This window comes from Nelusetta ayraudi, unplaced genomic scaffold, assembly GCF_046127955.1.
Source record: "Nelusetta ayraudi isolate G7.1 ecotype Tasmania unplaced genomic scaffold, CSIRO-AGI_Nayr_v1 ptg000031l, whole genome shotgun sequence".
Lineage (NCBI taxonomy): Eukaryota > Metazoa > Chordata > Actinopteri > Tetraodontiformes > Monacanthidae > Nelusetta > Nelusetta ayraudi.
Genome location: NW_027466081.1, coordinates 4,160,338 through 4,172,076, shown reverse-complemented (window position 1 = coordinate 4,172,076; position 11,739 = coordinate 4,160,338). Strand labels below are relative to the sequence as shown.

Sequence of the window (11,739 nt, the reverse complement as noted above, 5' to 3'; positions counted from 1 at the left end):
CGATGCGTTTTCCTGGTTAGGCTAAAGGCTAACGTTGAGCTGTTTTAATGGTACAAAAGGTGCAGGAGTACTGCAGGAATTTCTTAAGACAGAAGTGAAATGCTGATGTCAATCATCTTCTCACTGGCCAACAAGACAGAAATATTAGACAGTGAGACTCATGTAAAAATACTGCTCCCAACAAACAGAAGGGGATCAAAAGTACCTACAAGTTCAAGTAAATCCCAATTACTTGATTCCACCTTGTCCTTAAATGTATCTGTGTATGTGAACAGATTTTGCGGTTCCTCGTTATTCCTCTTATTTTCAGATCCAACTAAGCAGGACTGAATATTATGAAGCTCCCAATCCTCGAAGTGGGTCACAGATATTCAAATAGCACCACAAATATTTTTTCCCCCACATCCTAAATCTTAAACTGGATTAATTTCATGTTTAGTTTTGTCTGTAGCTTTTAATACAATTATTAACATGTTCTGGGTATATACCAAGTAACTCCTTACGCCAGATGTAAGGCACAGCTTATATAAAGTGTTACATAAAACAATGAATCAATCCTGCAAGTGAAATTATGAATAAACCAGGGACCAAGTCTTCAATCAAGTGGAACAGAACATAACGCTCATTGCGGCTCCATCTGTAACAATACCACTGAGACGTTATATGTTCAAATTGATATATAAGCTAAAAGTGTGGGCTTGTTTTGGTCGAGCTTACATAGACAGTGATCTGCTGTTGTCTGAGGAGTTATACAATATCGTTGCGTTATATAAGTGAGCCACATAGCGGGCCAATGGCAGTGCGCCTCTCGCGTCACGTGACGCCCTGCGCTCTCTTCAGTGAGGAATCCAAAGGGGCAACAACCTAGAGCTGCCGAAGCTAGCTGGCTAGCGACCAATATGGAATATAGAGGCGACTGCTTCGTTTTTGTCGGCGTTTTTTCCTTTTTTAAGAAGAGGAAATGAACCCGGGATTCGGCCAAACGTACGAGTCCGAGGAGCGTCGGGTGTGATAGAGTCAGTCCGCGGACTCTTGGTATTATTTCTTTCTAGTTCAGCCGACGTTAGGTTAGCGAAGGCTAGCTGCAGCCGTTACGGCACCGAAGCTCTCTTACATAAAAACAACGGCCGATCAGCTGCAGTTCACTGGAGGAGATTTGGAACTGTCGCTCGGTAGCTCGGACACCCTCGTCCATTTCATCGACAGGCGTTTACGTAGAACCTTTAAAAAACAACAACAACAACCAAACTTTGGCTTGTGACAGAGGCGTTTGTGAGGTTTCCGAAACGACCAATTAATCTTCTTACTTGCTAAGCACGCAGGACTTTGCCCACGGTAGCTTGCGACTAAAACGTATTTTTAAAAAGAATAATAGCGTACAGTTGTTTGGGGTCTTCCCTCAAAGGGTGAACTAGTCTGACTAATTAATATCTTGTAGAGGTCTTAAAATAAACGAGGTGGCAACTCTTTGTTTTGAAAGGGGCAGGCAGTGCGGGGGTGCTGACAAGTAAACAGCAGCGGTGTTTCTACCTCCAGGAAGCCACAGGGCGCTGCGGCTGTGACAGCTCGCCCCCCCTTTGGTGGCGTCGACGCTTGCGTGTGAGAGCCCATGCTGAGCTGTTTGTGTTTGTCGGGACTTTGGCACCGGCCGGCAATGTTTCACAGGTTTGCTGCCTTCCCGGGTTTGTTACGTGTGACTCAGAATCAGCCCTAACCTACTTCCGATGGCTGCCACCGTCAGACGAATGCGCTCAGAGGATCGGTTCGACAGGGAGACGCACACCGATAGCTGGCCCAGCTGTCGGCTCTGATTTTATTTGAACATTTTTAATTCTGAGATCCGTGTGTGGGGAGCCATGTCTGCTTTTATCAGACTATAAGCGAACCCCTCATCGCCGCTGGAGGACATTTTTCTTATTTTATTTTATTTAAAAAATAAAAAAAAACACCCTCCGGTAGAAGATGGAGACTGGAGTGAGGTCCCACCAGGGCGAGCTGTTCGTCCACCCGCTCTCCCACCCTGCGGCCGCGGGCATCTGCCCCGAAATGCTGGAGGTGGCCGAGGAAGCTTCCCGAGCCGGGGACTTCAGCTTGGCCGTGGAGATTTACAGCTCCCAGCTGGCCGACCTGCAGCAGCCGGACCGCGGCTTGTGTCTGAGAAAGGCCGACTCTCTGGCCCGCGCCGGGCGGATAGCCGAGGCGCTGGACTCGTACTGCTTGGCGGCCAATCTGGGCACGCTGCGCCCGGAGGAGCTGAGCCTCCTGGTGGAGATCATCGCCCGCACGCTCCGCGACAAGGAGCTGGGCTTGCCGGCGAGCGTGCACGGGAAGGGCGGCTGCAGCAGCAGCAGCGGGGAGGACGGGAGCGAAGACGACTGGGAGTTGGGCGACGACGAGGCGCTGGACTTGTTTTCGTGTCGCCTCTGCAAGTGTCTCCTCCACGAGCCCACCACGGTGGAGTGCGGCCACACGTTCTGCAAGCGCTGCGTGGAGGACGGCGACGCCGAGGTGGAAACGTGCGTGCAGTGCAAGGGCGAGCTGAGCAAGAAGGACGGGCTGCCCAACGGCCGCCGGCTCAACGTCGTCCTCAGCGGCTTGCTCGACAAACTCTTCGCCACCGAGAGCAAAGCCAGGAGGTCGTGGATCGAGGGAGAGGTGCTATGGAAGAAGCAGGAGCTGGCCGAGGCCCTGGAGAAGTACGACGCCGCGGTGGAACTAGGTGAGACTTTCAACACCAGCTGGTGTGTTTTAGTATGTTTTTATTGTTTTTTTTTTTTTAAATGTGTTTATTTTTGGTGTCTTGCCCCTTTCACCAAAAAACTTTAGTGTTTCGTGAAGATGACCTACTTTCCTCCGGCCCTCTCCAGTGTCAATGTCTTGTGTCACCGATAGGTGGCACCACTGCGGCATTACTATACCGTACCGGACGGGGGTCAGGCGTTATATGATGCGCCGTGTTTTGTTATCTAAGCAGCACACTTTTTTTTTTTATATTTCTCATCCTGTCACGCATATGTAACGCCACTCCGGGTCCTTATACAACAGCTAGCATGGGAATGTATGTGCAGATCTTTGGGCATGATGCTTGTTCTCCATTCGCTACCAGAATATGTTGCTAGATGAGTTGTTGGATTCCATACTTGAGCTTTTCCTCGTCCATTTTCTACTGTTTCGTAAGCTGAGAATGTGTGGTATGTCCTAGTAAAAGCCGGAGGAGAAGGGGGACACTGACTCTAACCTTGTAGACTTCAATTTAGCAGGTTTGGTGCATTAGTAAGTCAAGTAAGAACCAGGGAAAATATTTCATTTTAAGCAAGCATCGTTTGAAGCCAACTTTGGTATGAATAGAAGTGGGAGTCACTAATTGCTGGCAGGAGTTTTATGTTAGGTGGTGGAATTCTCACTTAAGGCGAAACCTTCTTTTTTTTGCCAACTATGCCCCATATGTGGAAATGGCTGAACTAATACAGGCTGGTTCTAAATATTCCCTCTGATGTTGGTTAATTAAATTGATAAATCTACGCTGGTTGGGGTCAATGGAAAGGAAGCAAGCCATCCCTTGTGTTGGGATATTTTAATGCCCCGATAATAAATATTGATTCGTGCCTTCTGTCTCGTATAAGGCCTGTGGGTGACGAGGGGACAGAGTGCCTTCACAGCTCCGTCACTGCCAGTCAGTGTTTTGCCAACATATCCAGAAGGAAGCCTTCTGCTGCTCTTGATGTAGAATGGCCATAATGTGTTCGTGATGTCACCAGGAGAGCAGCTGTTACCCAACGTAGGCCTTTTCAGGAAGATGACGCACGCCACACTATGAAAATGTAATGGGACGAATGGGACGCAATAGTATTGATATTTGGATAATGGAAAAAAAGAAGTTTGTTTTCTAGTTGTACTTTCAGGTTCGATTTATTTATTTATTTTTGCCTTTTTATGTAAGTTTCATATATTGAAAGGGGAGGTATCTCTGCGCTACAAAATGAAATACCACAATGCAGTTGTACAGCATGATTTTAAGATAACGTTCATTCTCCTTTTCACAAAAAGAAAAAAAAATCCTTGATCATTGCAGCAATCGCCCTTAAAATGAGTATGACCATAGTATTTTGCAGTATTTTTACTACTACCTTGGGGTTAGTGTACTTGTTTACACCTAATAAAGTGATGAATTATTATCCCTTCATTTCCCATCCGTTGTTTATATCCACGTAAAATCTAGCTTATTGAGGCTTCCCACATTACTGCCAATCCAATTATGTCACGTGCGTGGAATTAGTTTATTTCCCCTGATAAAGCGCTGTTTATTTTTAAACAACTTCCCTGCTTGTGCCCGAGTCCTGGCTGACTAAGCCTCGCGCTGCCTCCCCACCTTCTGTTCACTTCAGAAGCACAAGAGAGGCAGGCAGAATCCTTATAAATGATGCTTCTTGACTAGTAGTTGAAACATAAAGGCAGCAAATCTGTTTATGCCCTGGTGCTTTATGAATATTCAAACGGTGTTAAAAAAAACAAAAAAAACAACAATATATGCATCGGATTGAAAACCAGTGACAAGACTCTTCTAGAAGGAGCCTGCTGCCGGAACCTTCCCATTGTGTTTAATATACTTCTGAGAAACCTATTCGCTGGAATGGCGCGAACACGTCTTTCCAGGAAGCGGTCGCAATCATCCGCAGTGCTGCGTGACCGCTGACACGGGTTTTCTCTCAAGTTTTTAATTGTGGGCCGATTTTCAAGAGAAGGAAATACGTTTTTTCTGTCCTCTTGAAAAAAAACAGCACCTGAGTTTTCATGAAGGACGTGTGTGTATATAACACGTCGGAGCTGTTTGGTAAGACTTATGTCTTTAAGTTTGATAACGTTGACCCCGGGAGGTGGTTGTATAACCTGAAGGAGCCGGGGCTTAATAACGCTGCGGTCGTTACGTAGCGCTCCGTCCATATAAAATAGGTTTTGTGTCACATGCGGCGTCGTTGCCCTACTTCTGCTGGACCTGGCACGAAGTGACCCCGAAGGCCTCTCCCTCCGACTCTAAGCCCCGTCTGCCTTTCCCTGTGGTCTGCAGTGCCCTCTTCAGGCAGACTGCTGTGCCAGCGGGCCGAGCTGCACATGGACATGAGGAACTTCAGCCTGGCGGTGCAGGATGCCAGCAGCCTCTGTCGAATGACCCCTCACTGGACAAAGGTAAGAATTTGGAAGAGAGGAGTTTGGCGCGTGAAAATAAATGTGTTTCTGTTGCTAAAATGCCTCCTTTTCTTTTGCGTTTTAATGTCAGGCCCGCTGTCTGAAAGCCACAGCGCTGTCAAAAGCCGGCCGCAATGACGAAGCCTTGCAAGAGTACTTCCTGTGTGTGGCGCTGAAGCCTGACTGGACCAAAGTCAAACTAGAAGCTCAAAAGGTAAAAAATAATTTGAATTAAAGTCTAAAAATAACCATCGTTCTCATATCATTCTCTCGCTCGACTTTATAACCACGTGCATTTTCCCCCCTTGGTTCTCGCCCCACCTCAGATTTTAAGCGAGCTCTTCTCCTCCGTGTTTGAGAACGAGGAACTGCGGACGCCGCTGCACCCCCTGCAGGGGGGGCTGACCAGCCGCCTCATCAAACCTGCTGCCTTGCTCAGGACCCTGAGGCCACTCACGCAGAAGCATGGATCCTCCTCACAGGTTCGTACTCAGGAACAACAGAGTGGCCACCTGACTCTATAATCATCATATCTTACAGTTGGTTTTATTGTTGTTGTTGTTGTTTTTTCAACTATTCTTTTAACTGCACTGATGCTAAAAACTACACCTCGGTTTCGTCGCAGGTGTGCTTTGCTATTAAAGAGATTCTGATGTTGATTCTGAGGGAGCATTACGTGTTCGTTCTAATCCTGGCTGTTTGGGATCAGGGCACATTTCCGTGTTTTACACACAATAAATCAGCTCCAACAATCAACAAGTCTGAATTTGACATTGCTGCAAAAGAGTGATTTTGAATGAGTCTGATCCCCAACCCGTCCTGTTTCCGTCTGCATTTCCAGGAATCAGATTTCAACATTTCCAAAAGTTCTCCAGTGGACGAGTCGTCCCCCAGACTGCCCTCTCTGTGTCCCAGTAAACCAGACCCCCCTGCGGGGGAGAACAGCTCCAAGAGCCTGGCCGGCATTCTCGCTGCACTCCCGGCGCCCCCTGGTGGCGTCAAGAGGAAACACAGCAGCGACGACCACTCCGCAATCTTCAGTCCCTCCTCCAAAGTGCACAGACCTGGTAAAGAGATATTCCCCTTTAATTTCCACTGTTAAAAAATAACATTTACTGCCCTGCACGATAAAAAGAAATCCCTCATGTCTTCAAGAAACTTTATTTACACCGACATTTTCTCACAGATGAAGGTAGCAGTTTTCAGAGTGCTGCGGCTCGTGGTGCTAGGATGGTTCCAGCTGACCTCTTGGACAGCGGAGACATGGAGTGCTCACTCTGCATGAGGTAACCACCGCCGCAACAGACCTGCCTCACTCCAAAATTAGCCAATAAATAATGCCTTAGTTTTGCAGAGTTTAAACTTTCCTTGCCTTTTTTTTCCCCATTCCTCCAGATTGTTTTATGAGCCAGTCACCACTCCCTGCGGTCACACATTCTGCCTCAAGTGTTTGGAGCGCTGCATGGACCACAATCCAAACTGTCCTCTCTGCAAAGAGAATCTGTCTGAGGTACACACACACACTCTATTCAACATAACACAGATACAATACAAGTGCAATGCAAAAGTCCAAAAAGTAAAGCAAAACACCTGTAAGACGTCATTTTTTTCTTTATTGTGTAACAACTTTTCTAACGGTCTTGGTGTCATTTCAGTATTTGGCCACCAGGGGCTACAACAAGACCTTCCTGATGGAGGAGGTGCTGCAGCGTTACCTCGGAGATGAGCTGGGGGAGAGGAAGAAAATCCACGAAGAAGAGATGAAGGAGCTTTCAAAGTCAGTTGGACACCGTTTTCATTTTCCTCCGACGGCATCCTGGCATCAGAAATGTGCAAAAACGTCTAACAAACCACCGCCTCTCCCACAGCCTGAACCAAGAAGTGCCCATCTTCGTGTGCACCATGGCCTTTCCCACCATCCCCTGCCCCCTGCACGTGTTCGAGCCACGCTACCGCCTCATGATCCGACGCTCCATGGAGACGGGCACCAAACAGTTCGGCATGTGCATCGCCGACGACCTCAAAGGCTTCGCCGACTACGGCTGCATGCTGCAGGTCAGTGCCAACGGCCCAACGCCGCCGGTCAGGCTCTTCTCTTCCTGCGTCGCCACGAGGCTGATTGTCCCGTCTCGCAGGTGCGGGATGTGAAGTTCTTCCCCGACGGCCGCTCTGTGGTGGACACCATCGGCGTGGCCCGATTCAAGGTGCTGAGCCACGGCCAGCGAGACGGCTACCACACCGCCAAGATCGAGTACTTGGAAGACAGGAAGGTAGGCACACCTGCGCACTCATCAAGTCACTCAGACATCGCCAGCCACCTCCTCTCGGACCAAAAGACCAAACTCTCGCTGCTGCCCCCCCCCCCTGCAGGTCGAGGCAGAGGAGCTGGTGGAGCTCCTGAAGATGCACGACTCTGTGTACGACCAAGCCAACAGCTGGTTCACCTCCTTGAAGGACAACATGAAGAGCCAGATACTCAGTCACTTTGGGCACCTCCCGAGCAAAGACCCCGACCCGCAGGTGAGCGCTATGGGATTCCCCCCCGCTCCCCCATCCACTCCCACTACAGATACACACTCACTGATAAACACGCGATTCACACTCGCTCAGCATCCTGAAGCTGTTCTAATCAGTACAGATCTCTCCAGCTGCGTTTCCATGACCCCTAGAATTAAACAAAACCGAAATATCGCAATAAAAAAGAATGGTCATGGAAACTAAACTTCGAAAAACCTCTCAAAAATCACTAAAAGGTTTTTACACTCCCATGAGGTGGTGTTTCAGATGTGTCGATATAGACTTATTACGCAAAAGTGTCATGGGAACACTTTTTTCGCATTTGCATGTCAGCTGCTGTGACGTACGGGGTCACATGACCAGTTCACTTCAAGTGAAAATGGCGCAATATTTTTGAAGTTATCAAAGAGAAAAATATAACGACCATTCTTGAACAAAAGCAAGCGTAATTACGGCTCATGCGCTTCACACTATTCAATGGAAACGCCTGCAAATCACAATTGTACTTTGTCACAATTAAAAAAAAAAAAAAAAAAAGCTTTTATTTTGCGAAAAACCGTAACGGAAACGCAGCCACTCGGCTACCAGTTCACATCAGTCTAAATGGCTCGGATGGTTTAGTTGCCACTAAAGCTCTCTGTCTTCAACAAACACTTGTTATGATGATTATAATCCCAATAAGGAAAACCAGGAGAGTTTGAATATGGACACCACATGTTTAATAACTGCCCCGGAACATTGTGGATCAGATGGTGGCCTCATATTGGTACAGCCCCTTAATAGAGGCAGGAGGGGTCATTTCCCTGGAGCACATAGTGAACCAAGAGTTGTTATTTATGCTGGAGTTAGCAGTAATCAATGCAGCCTTTATCTCCTATAAGTTTATTTGGTTATTTCAGAGGCTCTTTACTGCTAAGCAAATTGAATTCACTCGATTATTATTATGCCTACTGTTGTTGCTATGATCCCAGAATATGTCATGTGGTACTAAAGACCGTAACTCCACGTATACCGACCATTTCCTTCTGGTTCCCTCCAACAGGCCAGTCCCAGTGGTCCAGCCTGGTGCTGGTGGCTCCTCGCCGTACTTCCGCTGGAGAACCGAGCCCAGCTCACCATCCTCGCCATGACCTCCCTCAAGGACCGCCTCATCGCCATCCGCAGAGTTCTCATCTTCGTCACCCGCAAGCGGCCGCGGTGATCGGCCCTTTTCCTCCCCCAAGAGCAGTTCAGCGATCAATCGGTTCCACTCAACGGACTCCCGTTGGTTTTCAGTGGCGCGCCGCTCGTTCGTCTACCTGCTTTCTTGCACATCCTGTCGGACGCTCACGAGCTCCACTTGTGTCTGATTTTCATTGTTTGTTTGTTTTTTTTTACATTTTTCGGAGAGAGTCGGACTGTTTTCGTGCAGCCGTTCCTGGCTCCCCTGTCAGTTTGTTCGTCATCCAGCCCTTTTCGACACACACACACACACACACACAGCGGGAGATCAATGAAGCTACAGCACATCTTTGAGCGTCTGACCTCTCAGGCAGGTGTCAGAAACAAGTCTGTCCGATATCTGTCTTGGCATTGTTTTTGTCTATGTTCAAAGCCTGTAACGGAACTAAAAACACGCGTCGCCATTGCAAACAGGAACTGTTACACTTCTCTCTTCAAGACGAGCGTCGCGGAAACGCTCCGTACCCCATGACACGCGACGTAAAAGCGTCTGGTGTTGCGGCAAGACAAAAGAACTGAATGTACAGATGTTTATACCGTGTGTTATTTTTTTTGTTTGTTTTTTTGTTTGTTTTTTTTTACCCCCTCCCCGCTCTACCGTTTTCTCAGAATAAGCCAGGCGCACACAACGTCGCCAATCTTCCAGACCGAGCCCCAATCCGCGAGCAGAATACCCTTTTTTTTTTTTTTTTTTTTTTTTATGCCCCTCCCGCTGCCTCGGCCGCCAGCCGATGTGACCCTCGGACGGAGCTGTCAGATCCACAACTCTGGCTTGGATCACAACTAAAGTGAGCCAAGCTAAGTGATCCAAAAGAGCTTTACAAAGCGCAAACCTTTCGGTCATTGGACAACCCGCTCTAACACCTGAGCCGCAGTCGCCCACAAGCGTGAGTGTCCCAAATGCCTCGTTTTTTTTTTTTTTTTTTAAAGGAGATTCCAGTAAGATTTAAGTAAGAGTCGGGTCGCTCAACAGGCTCTAGCAGTCAGATTAAATTTTTTTTTTTTTTTTAAGTCATTGACTCCGGTCTGGATGGTTCTGTCCTATTGTAGCATATCCTCGGGACGTCAAAGAGGTCGGTAGGCTCATTCATGGGGTTCGATCGTGTCCGTTTCTCTCTGCGATGCCCTTATGTGTACGCGTCTGGGGAATTCTCAAGTCGGATGATTTCTATGTATATCAATGCAACTCGGAGGCCTTGATGATGATTTATTTAAGGAACGTTTCGTCTCTTTCTGTTTGTTTTTTTTGTCTTTGTCTTTTTTTTTTTTTTTTTTTTTTGTCTTGTTTTCTCAGTGCGTTTACATGCACACCAGTGAAATTGCAGTCTTGAACTCTGGGGCCAGGAGCAGCTTCCAAAAGAGCGACTTGGTGCCTGGTGGCTCTTGAATAAGAAAAGTGCAGTGCATAGTGGTCGTCAAGGTTTTAACGATCGCTTGGGGACTAAACTCATTCATTATTTTTTTTCTACCTATGGTGTCTAATATAGATTGTAGCTGTTTTGCAGAAATATTTCAAGTCTTACCAGAAAATAACCCACGTGTTGGGAAACAGGTACCCGTCAATAAAAATCAATCGTAGGAGCAGCCGGCCTCAAATGGCATTTCAGTACCCATGCAAACGTTCCTGCCTAAAAATGAAGGTCTCTTGTGTGTTGTAAAACAATACACGCATAAAACATTACATACATTGTTTTATGGATCTCAAAGACAACATAGCATGGTTGCAATAAAACTCAAGTTGCACATATACAGGAACAAAACAAACAAAAAAAACGGGAAGCTTTAACACCAACAAGTTCAAACAAGTTGGCGACCCGAGCGAGTCCCGAGCCGCTATGTGTTCCACTGAGTCCGTCGTCCTCGGAGGGCTGCTGCAGTTTCACTGTCAGGTGTGTGCGTGTGCGTGCGTATGACTCCTGTCGTTCCAAATGTTTGTGACTCCACCGCAGCAAGTTGGTCTGCAGAGGGTGGTGCGCATTTCCCTGCTATATTTGTAAAGGGAGATCTTACACCTATTTTTTATTGCAAATAAAGGACAACATGTTGAAGCTCCGTCTCCGCCTGGTGTTTTGTGGCAGCCAGTTGTGTCGCACGCGTTTGAGTGGAAGAGAGATTTCTCTTTAGAGTCTCAGTGGGTCTTTACCCAGTTATGCAGAATGCACTTTACCAATGTCCTGTAGCAATAATGTCTCTATTCAGTTTAATGAAATGCCTAAAAGTAGAAAAAAAATCTTTTAACTTCATTTGCTTTCTTTTCAATTTGCAAAGTGTGTGCTAAAATAGTCCAGGGAAACACCCTTTTATGATGTCACAGAGGGCACACCCAGCCAGGTATTGTCCCTCCCTCTGAGACTGCTTTGATTTTTGTCCCCATGGAAAACGTAAACAAAGCATCAGCTGCAAACAGCGAGCTCAGACATACACTGCTATTCCCAAGATTGAGAGAGCTTTGGGGGATAAATAATCATGCCAGGCTGCCTGATTTAAAGCATTATGTTATGCTGTTACGTTACCTTATTACAAGATTATCAGCATTGATAATATTGTTTGATATTAATATAACTGTTAACAAGATTAGTAATGATAATAAAAACAAGATTGTCAGTATTTTCCAAGTAAGGGACACTTAAAACAGATTACGCCTAGTTTTTGTTTTCCTGACGCATCTGATTGTTTGTGTATCACAGCCAATGTACTGTCAGTACTGCCAATGAAGTCATCTTATGCAGTCAGCATAGTGTTACTGTTGCTGGGGAAAGTGTACTTCTAAAATGTCTTCTTTTTTTTATCCTTTTATGAAAAATGACTCGCTTACTT

The 11,739-nt window shown here is 46.8% G+C and overlaps 1 protein-coding gene across 1 annotated transcript; it reads left to right on the top strand.

Annotated features, from left to right (window-relative positions):
• Positions 1 to 832: 832 nt before the first annotated feature.
• On the top strand, positions 833 to 10,970 carry lonrf2 (LON peptidase N-terminal domain and ring finger 2). Its single transcript, XM_076030949.1, has 12 exons — positions 833 to 2,719; positions 5,066 to 5,184; positions 5,276 to 5,398; positions 5,511 to 5,666; positions 6,026 to 6,251; positions 6,371 to 6,470; positions 6,580 to 6,694; positions 6,840 to 6,961; positions 7,053 to 7,239; positions 7,320 to 7,454; positions 7,555 to 7,704; positions 8,744 to 10,970. Exons 1-12 carry the CDS (start codon positions 1,963 to 1,965, stop codon positions 8,900 to 8,902), a joined length of 2,349 nt encoding a protein of 782 aa, XP_075887064.1. The 5' UTR covers positions 833 to 1,962; the 3' UTR covers positions 8,903 to 10,970.
• Positions 10,971 to 11,739: the final 769 nt, after the last annotated feature.

Coding starts and splice junctions, on each gene's coding strand:
- lonrf2 (XM_076030949.1), top strand. CDS start 1,963: ATGGAGACTGGAGTGAGGTCCCACCAGGGCGAGCTGTTCGTCCACCCG. Junction 5,399..5,510: donor TCAAACTAGAAGCTCAAAAG/GTAAAAAATAAT, acceptor GCCCCACCTCAG/ATTTTAAGCGAGCTCTTCTC. Junction 6,471..6,579: donor GAGTGCTCACTCTGCATGAG/GTAACCACCGCC, acceptor CCATTCCTCCAG/ATTGTTTTATGAGCCAGTCA.